General features: G+C 38.9%; 1 protein-coding gene across 1 annotated transcript in view; it reads left to right on the top strand.

The window, feature by feature from the left end:
* Positions 1 to 18,317, top strand: part of LOC139719051 (uncharacterized) — a 93,485-nt gene that overhangs the window by 24,590 nt on the left and 50,578 nt on the right. The window contains exon 3 of the mRNA XM_071630493.1: positions 249 to 776. Coding sequence (XP_071486594.1) covers positions 249 to 776 — 528 coding nt within the window. The remainder of the gene's footprint in view (positions 1 to 248; positions 777 to 18,317) is intronic.

Raw genomic sequence — 18,317 nt, 5'->3', positions numbered from 1 at the left:
AACTAAACAAGTGAAAAAAAAAAAATGAATGGGATATCCACCCATAGTATAGCTGCACTGTAGGTATGGTCCGTAGTTTTGCCTTAAGATTTGCTGGTACCTGGATGTGTTGTTTTGTTCTGATCTCCACTTTCCTGTCTATCTCTCCTTGAACTTTGTATTTCCACCTTCTAACCCCCACCACCATCATCACACCCATACCTTGGCCCACCAAATCTTTCTTCCTCCGCGGAACTGCACCTCCTTAGATGATAGTGACAGAGACTTGATCGAGCAGGACAGCCTCGAGAGTCTGGACCCTGGCCAAGAGCCAGAGCAGGTATCAGACCAGGAATTGGCTCAAGACCTGCCCCAAGATCCGGGTCAGGATGGCTCTGCTCCTGTGGAGGTGCGACCAGTGGTGTCTGAAGAGCCGCCCGTGGGCGCGGCGGAAGGAGAAGAGCATCAGGATACTGTAGAACAGGAGCAAGCCAGTCCTGGCTTTGTTGGCAAACAAGAGGGTGGGGAAAGTGGAAATGCAGAGGGAGGAGATATGAAGCAGGAAGACAATGTCGATGCAGAGGCAGAGGAGGAGCCTGCCCCAGATGCCATCCAAGAAGAGACCATGGATGAACTGGAAGGCGAGACGGAGGGCGGGGAGCACGACACCAGAGAAGAAGGCGAGAGCGGAACCGACATTGAGGGACACCTGGAAGGGCTGCTGAGCCCCGCCTTCTCGGAATCAAAGACTTTTGACATCATCACCACCGACCGCGAGTTCGAGACAGAATCGGAAGGTAACCCCACCCGGTCTCCATCTGAACGCCGATGCAAGCATTTCATGTCATGCCAGCCAGCTCAAGCTAACAGCACGGATAGGAAGCAGTGCACGAAATCACCTCTAACCATTGTGATTCTTTGCTAACATCTGCCTTTATTTCATTTCCAGTCTTGTTTTGTCCTCATCTATGTGTAGCTACTGTTTAACATGTTGCTTTTGTTTAGAAGAATGCAAAGCATTTCGCTTTTAGTGAGACTCGAGAGAAAAAAAAAACCATGCACAAATGTTTGTGAAAGTACTCGGCACATTTTCATCAAGGTCTTTTTTATTTCAGGTGCTGGAATCTACACCCATGGAGCTACTAAAACTCATCCACCATTCATAGAAATGAATAATTCAGATGTAGTTTGTCTGTTTACTTTTCTTTTTTCTTTTTTTTTTCAGCATGCAGAGATTATTAACAGATTATGTGCATGACAACATAAAAAAAACCAACATTTAGAAATACATTGTAGTAAGGCAGTGTATCAGCCAAGCAATCACATAGTTGCTTCTTTAAGTCATTTCTCCATGAATCTTTGCATCGTTTATTAACACCGCGTGGAGGCAGCGAACTAGAGCATGAAGATTTTTTTTTCTGTATATTCTGATTTCTCGTCCGGTTCTTCCTGAATGTGTGGGTTTGGGATGATAGAGACATGTACATGTATGCATTCACTTGAGTGGAGAGCAAGTGATGTGATTGTGTGGGACTGTTCCAGCGGCAGACGTTGTCCCCCCCATCTCAGGAAGTGGCGAGACCTTGCCTGTGTGTTTATTGATGTAACCCACGGCAACCAGGGAGGGCAAAGATGGCTCGTTTCCTCTGATAAGCCTGCTTTTCTTCAACATCGACAACCAGTCTTTTTTTCTTCTTTCTTTTTCATGTTGCTTTGATAAATTGATAGGGTGGTACTGTAGCTGCAAAGCAGAGTCATGTGATAAGAGAAGGAAAAAATGATAGTGAAGGACTCATGTTGATTTTAGTATATCTAATGTACATATTATCAATAGCTTTTCACTACTTCAGAAATATACAGTACTCTAGAAGTGCTTGAAATGAAATATTATCATTGGTGTCAGAATACACCACATTGGGAGGAACCACGTCAAAAGCAACGCATGCTGAAGTATTGTAGATTCTGTGCTCTATAAAGATTTGGGTATGATAATAATTAAAGAAGGTGCCATGGAAATGCACATGGAAATCATTACAATGAACAAAGGTTTCATAGATAGGAACAACAAAGTACATTTTAGCTATCACATGCTATCTTACATAACAAGATACATCATCAAGCGTACATTTCATTTTTTTTTTTTTTTGATGCTCTGTGGTAAGGTACGGTTGTAGTCTTAAGGGCTGTTCAGATAGACTTCCTTCTTTTCTTTCCTTGTTTTTTCACCGAGCATCCCGAAACAAAATATTTTTGAGATGTTTTTGTCATCTCACGATTATTCCTTGGGAATGATAAATCAAGGTAATGCCCCTCGTGAGCATCAAGCTAATGTGTTATTTCCCCCTCGCCACCAGGCATGACAGAGAAACATTGACTGCGTTTTCTTGTTTGTTAGCTATTTCTGGGTAGCAACAGATGTATAATGGAGATACCGCCCACGTGCACCAATGTGACCACGCTTTGCCGTCTACTTTTATGTAAATTTTCCAGCTGAAAAACAACTTCAAAGTGCAGTTTCACTCTCCAGTTTTTAAGTTGGCTTCAATATCAAAAAACGGAGTATGGTGTGATGGGAGCTCCTTCAAAATTGGTCCTTTAGTGATGAAATAATGGATATGTTTCATAATGTTTCATGTTTTAATGTTTTCAATTTTTACTTTGCTGTAACAAGACTATTGTTGTCCATACTGTTGTTGTAACTGGAGTGCTCTGTATTTTGCCAGTAGAGCAATAAATTTGAAAAAAAAAAAAGGTATTAGGGGCTAATTCCTCCCTCGTTATGCCAGTGACATGTTAAGTTGAAACTTTTGAAAGTGCCGATAGATTAAAAAAACAAACAAACTAATTTGCATGAAAGGACGTAATGTGGGCAGCATGCTGTGATAGGAATCTTATATGACTTGACATGCAAATCATATCTACAGGTCATTCTATTTTTCAAGAAATCCAGAACATGTGCCCTGTTACTGTATTTCCCTCTTTGTTTCCATTGCAAATTCATTCATCACTGTCTGTTCATTGTCTGCTTTCCAGAAACTGCTGAGCAAAGAAAAAAAAATTGTGCTATTGAACCTTTCTTTCATTTTAATACTATATATGTGTGCTTTCTTGTTTGTAGATAAAAAAAGTAAAATACATGATTTGTTACTCTAGGGAAAGCAAAGTGAACAAGAAAAAAGAGAGAAAAGTGATGAATAATTCTATGATTGCATGTTATTGCTGTGTGTCTGCCACGTTTGCATTTTCAGCACCAAAAACCAAAATCAAAGAAAAAGAAAAAGAAAAAAATCGAAAATTGCTGAACTAACATGTGTGCTATGCGTGAGTCATACATGTGTTCTTATCACAAAGGATGGAGGAAAAAAAAATCATTCACAGTGTTTTACTGCAGTTTTGTAATACTTTTTTAAAGTCCTTTTTTAGACACCAATTCTCGCCCATGTCATCGTGGATTTCTCCATCGATTGCAATGCTTTTAAAAAACACACATTGAGTATTGTTATCAGTTCATTCACTCTCAAGTTCTTTCGGTTGAGGGGGTCAATCGATAAGAAATGGACACGTTTCATCGTTGCTTGAAATCTGTGGGATACTCCCTATTAGGTGACACAATGAAAGACTCGTTCAGCCAACGAGTGGCAAAAAATTGCACCGTCCCTTGTCTTGTATTTGCACAGCTGTTCAAGAGACATCTGCAAAGTTTGTTTAAAAATAATATGGCTTGAGTATTTCTGATATTTGAATGGCTGGTTTGTGCTGTTCATCACAAAAACCAGTTTTATTATTGCAGCAGTTAACACAGCAAAAAGCACTAGAAACATATAACACAAAGCATTGAAAGTATTGTGTATTGATAATATCAGTCATCACTGGACTGTACATGTACAGTTGAACCTCTCGTATCCGGACAAGTCGGGACCGGGGCTCATCCGGATAAGGGATTTGGCCGGATACGGGAGACTCAATGCTTTATACATGTACATATACATACACATGTACTGATGTAGCCCATTGTAGTACCACATGTAGTAATGTGTATACTGCAACCTTTTCATTGTTATATTTGGGGATGTTTGGGGATGTTAAAATGTCTGAAGGTAAGCAATTTGGAAGGAAATTTGATGTAATATGTATGTCAATCATGTTGGAAGTAATATGTAATTCATGTGTGTTTGTGTAGGAGTTCTCAAGGAGTTGGGAATCCCCCTTTCCTCCCGTATGGCTTTATTCAAAAAAAAAAAATTCACGGCGAGATTGCGTCCGTATAATAGAGAGATCCGGATAAAGGGAGGCCGGATAATAGAGGCTCAACTGTACGTTGAAGGTTGTGCTGCAGCCCCAGCATTTGCAACAGTATTAATGTTTTAACGTATACTTGTAATGTATGTACTTGTTTTAACCAGCAAATTATGCTGTACTTTGTTTAGGAGGTTGGAGTGATGATATGGCAGATTCATGAACTCATCTTGCATGCCAGCTGAGAGAAAGCGATGTTTGTCCAGCATCAATGCTGTTGAAGAAAATATGCTATGGGCAATTCCGCAGTTAGGTGGACATGACATGGATAAAAGAAATGTGCCTCTTTACCTTACTCTTTAATCTAGGTATCAACTAATGCCATGGATGTTCACCAATCAGTAAGGTCTTTCAAATTCAGTAGATTTTATTTTTCGTATTTATTGATTTCGTGAGATCTAAAACCATCATTTAAAATGTACATGTGGGACTGGGGATGCTAAAATTCACTTAAATGCAAATTACAGTGGGTTCCTTTGAAATATTTTCCTCAAAGTTTTGCTAAAGGGTAAAAGATGAATACATTTAAATACTCCAGAAGTCATGTGACATTTTGTCAATTACAAAAGGGTGAAATGACCTGCGGAATTACTCCGGACAAATGTAACGTTACTAACCGTAACGTTACTAACCATGCTTTTGGGGGTCTAGCTAAGAAATTTTTGGTCGAACTGCTAAAAAACATTGTGTAAACATTTGTCATGATGCAATAATTGAAATTTATGCAACACTTTGTTTGAAGTAACTTGAATTTTTGCACACTTTTTGTTACAAGACATTGATTTTTTTGTCATGTCCTTTTTTCGTAACGTTACTAACCAGCCCTTTTAGTTGCCATAGCAATTCTAATATTTCTTGGATGGCATTCATTCTTTTCTGTATCATAAACCTGGGAGGGATGAACATGTTTTTGACATAATTTTGACTTAAAATGAATAAATTGTAATTTAGTAGTAAAAACAAATATCTAAATTTGTTCAAATGTAACGTTACTAACCGCGGAATTGCCCCTTTTGTTTAGAATATAATGTACTCTAAAAATTACAGGTTTTGTTTACTATCAATACTGACAATAGGTTAGATTATGAATACAAAAAAAAAATCATTTTTTTTATCGTTATTACTTTTTGATAGAAATTGCATGGAGGTAAAATGTGGGAAAAAAATGATATTTGAAATCCGAGATGAGAAGATACAAAGTCTAAAAGTCTGTTGGTATCATCCAATCTTTTTTTCTTTAAAAAAAAAATAATTTCCTTCTTGATTTCATGCTTTGAGAACCGTTGCTGTATCATGATGCTTTATTTAAAGTGATTTGTCCTGGTGTGTCTGACTTTGGCAAATTGGTATAACATGAAACTTAAGACATTACTGCCCTGAAGAGATAAAAGAATTCCATGAGCATTTTAACGGTAATGCTTTTTCACAGAATCTTGCTGTGCAGTCGGTACTACATTGTACTCATTCTTGTTTTGTATGTTGTTCTATACGGTACGCCATAATTCTTTGCTTTTCTGTATTAAAAAGAGCATGGTGGGGTTTGGGAATAGAAAATAACTGCTCAGGGTTTGGCAACTGTGTGTGCTCTTTAATACCTGACGGTGAATTTCACCTGCTCCAGGCAAGTGGGATCACTGATAAACTGCTACCCTGCATTCACACTACTGTAGGTCCAGCATCACAGGGAAAGTCTCATGCCGCAGGACTTTCCCCTCCAAAACCACGGTGTGTATGCTCACTGGGACTTTTCATGGCATCCTTGCAAGCCTGTCAGAGTCCAGGGACAAAATTTGGATGGGAGAGTGACCATAGGCTCAAGCTGACAGTACCCACCTGTATTCATCAAATGTGCGCATGTGCGAACTCTGGTGTTAAATGGCAGGACTTACCTGAAACCCCAATTGCTTCTTCCCCCCCCCCCCCAGCTTCTGCACTGTGAAGACATACTGTAAAACACGATATTTTCGTGGCATGAAATTTTCGCGAATGGAAGCCGATGGCCTTATTCGCAGCTTGAATTTTTTTGCGAGTTGCCTCTAAACATTCAGTGCATATAGTGTAGACAAGATCTTTAGCATGCATTTTAATTTCCCGAAACTCGGCTCTAGCAAAATTAAAATACACGCGAAGATTCCTCGTTTTACAGTAGTGTGAACAGTCAGTTGTAGAAAAGATCAGATCTCTCTTGGCTGTCCCTGCGACGCAGGACCCAGTGTGAACGGGGGGTTAATAGATGTGGCTCTGAATTCAGCAGCAGGAGATCTGGGCCCCATTTCATAAAAAGTTGATATGATAGCAACTCTTGCTGGAATAGCAGCTGTCATGGTAACGACAAGAATCCAGGTTCCTGATTGGCTGTTACTATTCGAAGTTTCCATTCCAGCAAGAGTTGCTATCCTAGCATCTTTTATGAAATAGCACCCTGAAGTCCAAATTCCTTCAGGTGTGAACATCCCTGGATAAAATGTGCCTCTTGACCCATGCGTGAAAATGGGTACCTGACATTTAGTGTACCATTGTGGGGTTGTCTTGAAGCGGCTACCCTGTCGAAATGGGACCTTCATTATCACTGTTCTCAACGCCGAGTAGACATGTTTACGTACAGAACCATGTCTACACTCTGCTTCAAGGATGTGTTTTTATTTTGTTTGTTTCATTTACAAAGGAAGATATGCTCTGATTAGCAGGCATTATGTCACTGTTGTAGGAAGAGAATTTAACCGGATCTGGCAAATAATGTATAAATTGTTTATCACTACAGCCAAGGAAACATGCTAAATTGGCTCAGTATAATGGTTTCATTTCATAGTGATGAATTTTCCCTTGCATGCTTGTTTTTTAACAGGAAGAAAGACTGTGTGACTTATTGATTTTATCATTTTAAAAGATGTACAGCATGTAAAATGCTTTGGCATTTACAATGACGCTGCTTGATACAGGGATAAGATATAAATTGCTACTGCATTATAGATGGTTTGCAGCTCAGTGGAGTGCTTTGGAAGAGAAAAATTATGTGTTTGTTTATGTGTATAGAAATTGAAAAACCACAAGAATTTACAGTTGTGGTCAACGTGATCACCCTGTTTGGTTTACGATGAGGGAGATTAGTGGTTCATGGCGCAAACTGTGCAAGGACTTAATTAAGCGTGTCAAACTCTCCTTGATTCAAAAGCCATTGGATCTGATCTGTTGTCCTTTGAGCAGCTGTGGTTTGTGTACTAGTCTTTTTTCCAGATCAGATGTTTATTTGAATTTCATTTCCAGTCTTTATTACCCCCCCCCCCCCTCAATCAGCATTGCAAATATTTTGCAGCTAGTAGGACTTTGTGTACATGCTGTATGATTCATAAGCTCCAAGTATGTCCAACAAAATAGCCTTCAGTAAAATTGTTTCAAGATTTTTTTTTGAGGTACACTGTACATTGTACTACATGGACGTACATAATGTGGGATAATGTCTTTGTTTCAAGTAAGCCCTCATTCAAGCAATCCAACCATTTCATACTTGAAAAAAAAAGTAACATGAATATATTTATTTGTTATCACTGGGTTGCTGGGGATTGATCCCCCAGTTGATACCATGGGAGAGTAGATAAAACTCTAGGCTGATGAATGACTGATGGCGATTCAAATTACTGCATGGTGCAAACAGCCTTTTAATAGACAAGATGTTTTATCCAGGATTGATAATGGCAGGGTCCTCAAGCAGATTAGTGCCTGCACTGAAGAGGCTACCCTGGGTAAATAGGACCATCATTTTATCTATTTTTTTTTTCTTTCTTGAGGGAAGCTGTTATTTGATTTAGTTTAATTTCATGCTTTCACTGCTGCTATACTCAAAAGCCAGGTACTTGTCAGTTGCATTTCATTTGATATACTGCACATGCCATATATTTCGTAGGGTTTTTGTTTAAAGCCCAAACAAAGTTCTGGTACGCCTGCAAAAGTTGTCAAATTTCGCTCCCAAATGTGAACGTATGCTTAGGAAATGTGCAGGATAACGATGTTATGACAAGATATTCGATGGGTAACGACGAAAATGTGAAATATTAACCAAAAAGGTTCAGTCTCAGAACTTACCCGAACGGGGTCAGGCTAAACTCGGAGTCGGGGTCAACTCGGCTTCGCTTTGACGGCGGGATGAGTTGTAATGGTTGTCCCTCTGATTGCACAGTGTTGTCCTACGGAGCGGCCTGTATAAACTAGCGCTTCGTGTTCTGGGTACTCGCAGTAATGGTCCGAGTTGTTACAACGCGCGCATCAAAAACCTCTTTTGCGCGCATGCAAAATTAGTGTGCGCCTATCAAGCGCCTCTAAAACAATCAAAGGCGCTTGATAAACAACAACAAAAACTCCAAAGACCGCGCGTCTCAGCAACTGAGGACCGCGCGCTGTCATTTTTGTTTTGTTTGTACAGGATTACGTTAGCACGCACTTTCCTGTCCATTCAGTTAGGCCTCATTTGGTATTATGCAGTGGCCAGTAGAATGTGGCGATCACGAACTGCGTGTGAATTGTCTAGTAGGGTCGAATTTTTCCCGAGACCGAGTTAGTCTGGAGCCTTCTGGAATAAAAGTCGGTTTTCCTACTATTATTATTTTTCTCAAAATACTCCAAACCGACTCATCATTCCGCCAAACCGCGTCAGCCAGGTAAGTTTCTTAGTGGACTCTTTCGATATATTGCAAGAAAAAATGAAATGGTGCTAGACGGGTTCTCAAGCACTTACCGAAACTTAGTTTTCACTTTAAGCAGATTTTAAAAGATGGGTGCTACTCACAATTTTTTAAACATGTGAAAGCATTTTTAAAAGTCTAATCCTAACGTAAATGTGATATGCTTATGTACATTTTGTTGTTGTTGTTGTTCTGCATTCCACTATCGTGAATTTGATTTAACTGCTCATGATATTTGTAAGGAAGTCCCGATTTGGGGAAAAATTTAGACTCGCTAAATAACTATGGTGTACAATATAGGAGACCATCTTGTTAAACTGGAGGATTGATTTTACAATGTAGGCATATAAGGAAAAGTGGGTGGGCCAAGAAACTTGTCTTGACCGTGTTTGATACGGTTTTCAGCACCAGGTATCGGGATTGGATTTTCACATGAGATTGATATTGGCAAGGTGATGGCATAGTCTGTGCTCATCGCATCATACAATGCCTACTCATAATATTACAGACGATCGCGAGTACTATGCTTTTTTTTTGATAAAGTATTTAAAACTGGTATTATGATCTGCTCACTGCCGCCCTGCTTTTTTTTTCTCTGTTATAAAAAAAAAAAACAATTTGTGTGGAGACAAGCAGGTACCCTCACTTCCCTGTATGATAAACTCATAATGGTGCTTGGTATCAGGAGTTATGCTATTGAAAGTTTAAAGCATTTGTTTTGAAAGGGAGAGAGTTGTTGTTGTAGTTTCGCGTAGTTTAGTTTTTGATTTTATCTCTTGATTCTGTTTCTTCTGACGACTGTTCTATCTCACAGTCACGCATATGGAGGGAAACTTAAACTTTTCCAGCATGTGTTAATTGGTGCCATATTGTAGGACGTCTTTAAAAAGAGAAAGGGCTGCCCTTGTCTCCCCACATTACAGAGTCGTTCAAAGGCATGCTTGAATTTCAAAGCGTATTAAAGGGGAAACTTGAACGTGTGCAGCATGTACTGTTAACTGATGCCATGGGGGGGGGGGGGGGGGGTCTTAGGAGAAAGGATAGCACTCTTTTTTTTGTTCCTGTGTTTTGAAGCTACATGTACATAATGTAGTCATGATAAAACTTTGGGCATTTGAGTTCGCGTGCAGGATGATGTATTATGACGATTTTTCAATCACTATTAAAGCCATTTACTGTCAAGTTGTACAGCAGTAGTGTGTATTGCCACAAGTCAAGGTTACATTTGTGTGTCTCTAATCCCCTTAAATGCAAAGTCTGTACAATATCTACTTGGCACAGCCCGTGGCACACACAGTTTACATGAACTAAAGTGGTGCAGACACTTAATGCAATTGGATAGCGTGATCACGACCGCTGGTGTGAAGCTGTACGTTAGTTTAATATGGATGTGTGTATTCAGGGGTCGAAAGGTTTATCGCAGTGATCATGGAATAATGGGCAGTGGGATATCAAAAATATAATCCAATGTGGAGTGCCATATCTATGCCTTGTAGCCAGGGATGCAGCGACATTTCTTCAAACGGAAAGTAATTATTGTGATTGCTTTTGTAAACTGAGATTTTGTTTTCACGCTAATCTGATAGCATGCGTGAGGAAAGTCACGTATAATGAGGAGTTTCAAAGCCCAAATTTTTTAGACAAAGATAAAATGAAGAAAAATGTGGTGACTTGTGCCGCCTTTTCTGTCAATAAAGAAAAATAGAGCATCCCAAGAAATTACGACAGTAAAGGTTTAGGTTGTGCATATTTTCTTTGATTAGTTGCAAGAAAGGTGACTCCTGATTATGTTTAATTGAAGTTTGCCTCCAGTTGAAATAAAGGGAATTGATAATACCTACAATTGTATAGTCTGTATGTGAATGGTGAAGATGTGAAATGGGCTTTAATTGACATTTATCCCTTTCAGGCCTGCTTAATGCCATTGAAATAGTGTTCAGGTACAAATTGTAGGATGCCAGTGATTGTAACATAGCTAGTGTGAAGGAGACATTCTATGAGTCAAAGTAGGTTCACAAATTATGCTGACAATGACAACGTATTTACAAAAACTACTGTGACATCAGTTGCTGGCTTTTCAGAAGTTGCTATGGTAACAGCGCTTGCTGCGTAACTGAAAATGATTGCAAACTTATGAAAGGGGTCTTGCATTTGTGAGCTAGAGCAGCTGCCACTGAGAAACGTTTTACCGTTACTCTTCCTTTTTTCACCCACTGGTAGTACTGCTGTGTTTTGTGTGAAAACAGCAAACATTGAGCATTTCCTTTCCCCATTCAGACTCCCAATCATATATTCCTTGTTTACTCTCTCAATATGCTGCATAATTGACCACAATGCATCGCCGTTAATGTTTCTATGCCGGATCTTTTGAGCGATGGGGCGTTTGTTTGAAGGCGTGCCATGCGTCGGGAAGGGTGTTGACAGTGGATCACGGATAGCGTGAAGTAGATGCTCTCAGTCTGGGATTTACCCCTCGTGCAGACCAAGGGCTCTTCGGTCATGTCAGGGAAAAGAAGTTGACGCTTTCGCGCGACTGACTTTCTTTCATATTTTTGTGAAAAGACTCCTGCAAAGAGCAAATAAAGGAAACGTTGCCCTCGTAAATCTAGCTGTGAAATTGAGGAACATTGGGGAGAGAGAGGAAAGATTACTGGTAGTCTTATAGATGCAAAATATTGTGAGTGGTTGACTGCTGGCTGGATTGTTTACATGTAGCCTCCTTTCAAGGCTGTAATTTAAATTAAAAGATTGGGAGATGAAGATTTATGCTCTTACTCTGTGTTAATTTATATACAGTAGATTCACATAGTTTATTCCTTTTTATGCCTCCGCAACGAAGTGGCCGGAGGCATTATGTTTTCGGGTCGTCCGTCCGTCCGTCCGTCCGTCCGTCCCTACGTCCGTACGTCCGTCCGTCCCGTTTTGTTTTTGTCGATGTCTCAAGAACCGTGTGGTGGTTTTACATCAAACTTGGTATGAGGGTATATCCTTGGGGGATAATACTTTGTGTGGATTTTAGGGTCACAGGGTCAAAGGTCAAAGGTCACAGGTTATTTTGTGAAAAAAATTTGAAATTTCATGTTTTTCTCCATATCTCGCAAATGGTTCAAGGTATCTTCATGGAACTTAGTATATATGCTTGTACCGATGGGCAGTGATTATCTAGGGAAGTTGGGGGTCGTGGGTCAAAGGTCAGGGGGTCAAAGGTCAAGGTCAACTCCTCAAAATATCACTACTTTCCTTATATTGATGCAATGAATGAAGGTTTTTTTTTTTTACTTGATGTATACATGTATTACCCAATATATGTTCTGTGGGAAGTTTCTTGCCAAAAGGTCAAAGGTCAAAGGTCAAGTGAAAGTGCTGAATTGCACTTTTTCCTCCATATTTCAAAAGTAACTCAAGGTATCATCATGAAACTTACATATTTATGCATGTTCAACCTAACAGTGATTCTCTTTTGAACTGTGAGGTCAAAGGTCAAAGGCCAGGTTTAGATAATGCTATTTTCCCATTTGATACTGAAATTATACTTTTTCTCAATACCTTGAAAAATCACTCAATGCATAAACTTATAAAAGGGTCAAAGTCAAGTAAAAATCATCAGTTCCCCAAATACCTCCACTCTGACATTTTAATCATTCATCCAATTGAACCTAGTTCTAGGAAAGTGAACATTCAGCACATTTGTGTCAAATCTATCATTTAAATATTTTGCCAATTGTTTGAAACTGTCATCACACATTGTCAAGACATTGTACTATAGACCTATTAGGAGAACCATGCATTATGGCGGAGGCATATCAGTCGCCGTAGCGATATATCTAGTTTTCAATAAAGCAAGAAAATTGATAACTCAAATATTTGGTGTGAAACAGGCTTGTAGTATTAGAAAAGTTGTGATGACATGTTTTGGTATTAATTTTCATATTTAGGTATCAAATTTTATGTCTTAGTGACAGTTGTTTGTAGCTTCATGCTGTATCCACCCCCCCCCCCCAAAAAAAAAAAGAAAATGAAAGAGAAAAAGAAAATTATGTTTACATGGCATTGCATTTGCCAAGAGAAAGTTTGAGTGAGCAGCACTTTAATGTCATGTGTTATATGAAGGCAGTGACACATTTTTTAGGGTGTAACTCTTCCTCTTCCCGCCCCTTACACCTCGGAAAATTTGGTACCAGGTATAAAAGGTACAGTAGTACAGTGTACATACAAAATATGTGCAACAGTGACTATAAATAAAGTGCAACACATGAAACTCAGATACTGTACATTTTACAACAATGTTTCACTGACTCACTGATTTGATTTGCCTGCAGCTGTATGCAGCTGTCTCCAAATTATCATAAAAATGACAAGTTCATTTGTTGTACCTTCATGGGGGGCATTACCTTGACATTCGTATGGGGCATGCATTTCTTGTGTGTGTGTGTGTGTGTTTTGTGAATGCAGTGTACTGGCAAATATTCATGAATTTTTATGACAGTACCAGAAGTAGGCCTAGTAAAGTTTGAACTTTGTGTAGGTTTTGCTGATTATACTTTCTATGCCAGACTGTTTCTCACAGCTGCACTAAATATAGCCAGGCATGATATATTCTGTAGATTTAAATCTGATTTCAGATTTTTTTTTTCTCTCAAGTATACACATTTTTCCTTTTTCTATGTATCAAAATCACCTGAAAATTTGGATTTCCAAACCTCAAAAGCATCCCTGTATTGCTGCAGAAGCAATGTGTGTATTTCTTGCCATTTTTTTTTCTATACCATACCTATACTAGAAGCGTGTAGACCTATTTTCTTTCTTATGGATGGTGTGACAGGAAATTGACTAGCCAGCAGACACACAATTGAGAATCCATCCTCACCATTCACAACCTCTTTCCAAAGTCCTCCAATGTGAACCGGTTTTTCATCTGTCCCATGCTGAGAAACACATGTCAGCAAATGGAATATATACACTGCACAGTACGTATTAGAAACCAATTATGAAATGTAGAATGGAATATATGATGTGTAGCACATTTTCTCTTGTCTTGTCTGACTCCAGCAACTACAATGCACAATGTACTTCCAGACTCTTGTAACATTACAATGTACATCTTATTTGTAGCATTATGATGAAGCAGCTGATATAATGCAGGAATGAGAATCTACACATTAGTCTTTTCTTTACTGTCGTAAATCACAACTTTCTGTATATCCTTTCAAAGATACCAGTAGTTTTTTAAAAATTCTTTTGCCTCCCCAAATGAAAATTCTGTTGGTGATACTATACTTTGTACGATTATATGTGAATGCACAGGCATTTAATGCTTCTTGCCACATAGTTCCTTTTTTTTTTCCTAATGACATGCATAATGTATCACTATAATCCTGCAAATAGTTGCAATTTTCACACATTTAGATAATATGCACAGGGACTCCAACCCCAAGCACCTTCTGATCGGGAGATTCTCCCGTCTGAATCCCCTAGCAAACGGGAGACTCCAATTTGATGTGCATGAAGCGCGAAGTTCCTTGCGGCCGGGGTCCAGGGCCTGCTTAAAGGACAAGTTCACCTTCATAAACATAAGGATTGAGAGAATGTAGCAATATTAGTAGAACACATCATTGAAAGTTTGAGGAAGATCAGACAATCCGTTCAAAAGTTATGAATTTTTGAAGTTTTTGTGCAGTACTCGCTGGATGAGAAGACTACTGCAGTGTATGAATAACTTAGATGTCACATGCGTACAACAATATAAGGAAAATATAAAGAGAATTTCACAAAATTCCATCTTTTGAAAAAAGTACACATTCCTCTGACTCGTTACCGACAAATGTTATGGGTAATATTATTCCCCCTGCCTTAAGAAAGAGGCAAGTCAAGTGCTCTTTTATTATGCGAAAAAAGTGAAAATATGTTGAATTTTCTTTTATATTTTCTTTATACTGTTGTACGCATATGACTCACAAGCTGTAGTAGTCTCCTCATCCAGCGGTTCCAACACAAAAAATTAAAAAATTCATAACTTTTGCATCGATTGTCCAATTTTCCTCAAACTTTCACTGATGTGTTCTACTAATATTTTTGCATTTTCTCAATCCTTATGTTTATGAAGGTGAACTTGTCCTTTAAGGACCCTGGAAGCTCTAGGGTTCTAGATGCTCTCTCGTGCTATCTAAGGCTTATTTTTCAACATACAATGATATTAAGTAAGAAATTTCAAGCGGGAGACACAGAGCCAGGGCGGGAGAAATTAAATCTCAAGCGGGAGAACGGGAGATTTTGCAAAAATGGGCTTTCGACGGGAGATCTCCCGTCGAAAACGGGAGAGTTGGAGTCTCTGTATGCATATGATTGAAAAACAAACAAAACAATGAGGAAAAACTGGAGTTTTGCAATGCATTATTTACACTGCCAGAAATAGCAGAAACTTTCCAGTGTTTAGACAGGAAATGTGCATGTGCAAGAAAAATGGAATATTCAGTGTCTTCTTTTAAATATTACAGAAGTACACTAGCACAACTTGCCATTGTCTTTGATTATAGCTGGGCAGGCAGAAGATTCTCTGCGCCGAGAGCAGATGTCATGTCACCAAAAAAATGCAATAAAACTGATGAGCCGAGGAGTGAGCATTTACACAAGCAACAAAATCAGAGTAAAACTACAGAGTTTCAAAAAACTCCACTCCTGAAGAGGGTTTTTAGGTGTCATTTTTTTCACCTGCATACCCATTTTTACTTTGTAACATCAGACAACAAACAGGAATTTGCAAAAAACTTTGTTTTTTTAATGGCAGTGTGAATGTCCCTTTGAACCCATTGAGGAACCCACTGATTTTACTACAACACACATTTCCCATAGACACTTGCCCGAGTATACTTGGGACTCGTCCTCAACGGGTTAATAGACAGATTGACTGACCTCTCCCAACATCCCTACTTGAGCTGCACTTGTACATAGGGCAGGTCCAGTGGATTTAGCTCACGATCCGCCCCTTATCTCTCGAAAAATCTACTGCGAGTATTTCTCAGAGGCCAAAAGCGGAGAGGCGACCCGTCTCTTTCGCGGCAACAATCTATACCCGCATCTCACAATGTCTACACTGCGACATTTCACATCTTTTCCTCAGACAATTTCCTCTTGCAGATGCCAGACTTATTCATTCCCAAATGAAGGCCTTCAAATTTTTAATATACTCCACATCAAGGACGTGTATGTTCCGTGCCCCCCCCCCCCATCTGCTGTTGATGGGCCCACTAATTAGAAGAAAAAAAAAATGGAAAAAGCCGGTCTCGTCATGTCATGGGCATGTTATTAGCAGAGATTGGTGTTAGGTATTACTGTTACGGAGGGGAGGTTGAACAGGTACATGTAGGATGAGGTATACAGGAAGCCAGGTATAATGATACTGAAATCAAGGCAGAACATTGCTACCGATGATACAAATGTAATGCTCAGCCTAGTTTATACACATACAAACTTATAAGTGGTGCGGTGACTGTAAAGATGTTGATTTTACATGATAACTATATGAATAACTGCTGTCATAGGCTTTTACACGGTAATGAATTGACTATTTTTATTTTTCTCTTTTCTTTTTTTTGTTTTTTGTTTTGCTTCTTAAACCTCTGTTTGCAAGAAAACAAAAATTACCATCAGATAGATGTAGGGGTATGTGTCCAAGCGTGGTTTAGTTCTTATTCCAAAGCAAACATGTCATATCCTTCATGTCAAATTACTATAGAGTTTTGTTGATTTTGTACTGAATTTTTTTTCCCCTGCCAAGGAGTGATAGTTGATAAATCACTGCAAAAAAGATAAACATACTTTTGTGATTTTTTTTTCTTCACATAGTATTATGTACCTAAGAGCTGTTATGCCGTGAGGTCATGATATGTAATTTCTGTGATATGTGATTTTGACGAAATTTAGTGCTGTTTAGTGAAATAGAAACTTTAAAAAGTTCAGAGATATCCTTCCTTTGTCCTCTGTTGATGACATCCTGCTCATGTGACATACTAGCTTTCATTTCATACAACACCAGTTTGAACCATGAATGAAGTACTGTATACGCCATATATTTAGCGAGTCCAAATTTTTGCGAGTCCAAATTTTTGCGAACCGGGACTTCCCGACGATTTGGCGACTGGTTAAACTCGCGATCGTGGAGTATTGTACTGCACGGAGAAATGTGTATGTGTGCGTCACATTCATATTGGGATCAGAGTCATTATTTTTGCGCGTCTTTAATTTCGCGAATAGCACCTGACTCATGAAATACGCGAAAATAAAAACCTCGCGAAATATTCGTTATTTACAGTATTACAGTAGTGTATAAAGCCAGTCCACAGTTAGCTATTATCTGCAATGACCTCAGAACTACAGACTTTTCAAAACATGATTAATTTGTTGATTAGAAGAGCAGTTGAAAACATCCAAGCAGAAAGTGGTACGTGTAATTGATATGCATGTGGTGCCTGAATGGCTTTTGTTAATTTGGATGAAAAGAATGTGCACACATTCACGGTACACATTATGATATGCACCTGTGGTGTACAATGCACACTGTACAAGGTACCGTACATTGGAGGTCATGCATGAATATTTGTGACATAAATTTCATGAAGACCTATCCATTTTTTTAGAATACAGTAACATGTCTGAGTTATAATTCAATTTCAAGAGAACATCTGCAGTGACGTTTATCTGCACATGCTGAGGTTCTGTGAACTGGCTTATTTTCGTCTTATTTCTTTCAACGCCCCATCACACTACAGCAAATACCGAATGAATGTCCAGCGAATTCAAAAATTTGAAGATACAGTTCATAACATTGGTAGCATGTTTGATGTTCTTTGTATTCATTAGCTATTCATAGGGATTCACAGAGATATGCTGGAGCTGAATTTTTATTTAAAACATTTTATGTTCAAAATCTGGACAGCATATCTCTTCTAGTCCCTACAATTTATGAATAGCTATTGAATACAAAGAATGTCACACATGTTACAAGCTATTCTAGTATTAGCTATGGATGTGAACGTATCTTCAAATTTTCGAATTCATTGGGCATTCGTTGGACATTTACTGTTGTGTGATGGGACCATTAGAAAGGTATATCCATGGAGGTAAGCCTGCTGAACTTAAGGAAGTTCTCTTACTTTTCATAAATACTGTTGGCATCTTTGTCCCCAAATGGTCATCAATATTTCAAAATGGTACATTGTTGTGCTGATGAATGTTTTGACAGGCTTTCATAATTCAACAAACCCTCAGAGCAACACACTTGTGCGTGTGTTTGTCAACTACACAGCAAAGAGGCACTTGTACTGTACAACCTAGAATATGAATCACACATCATGCAACGTTGTACGCTGT

Source organism: Diadema antillarum, unplaced genomic scaffold, assembly GCF_040938485.1.
Source record: "Diadema antillarum isolate AM-2024a unplaced genomic scaffold, OU_Dant_1.0 scf00000103, whole genome shotgun sequence".
NCBI lineage: Eukaryota > Metazoa > Echinodermata > Echinoidea > Diadematoida > Diadematidae > Diadema > Diadema antillarum.
This window is presented reverse-complemented; position numbering and strand designations above follow the sequence as displayed.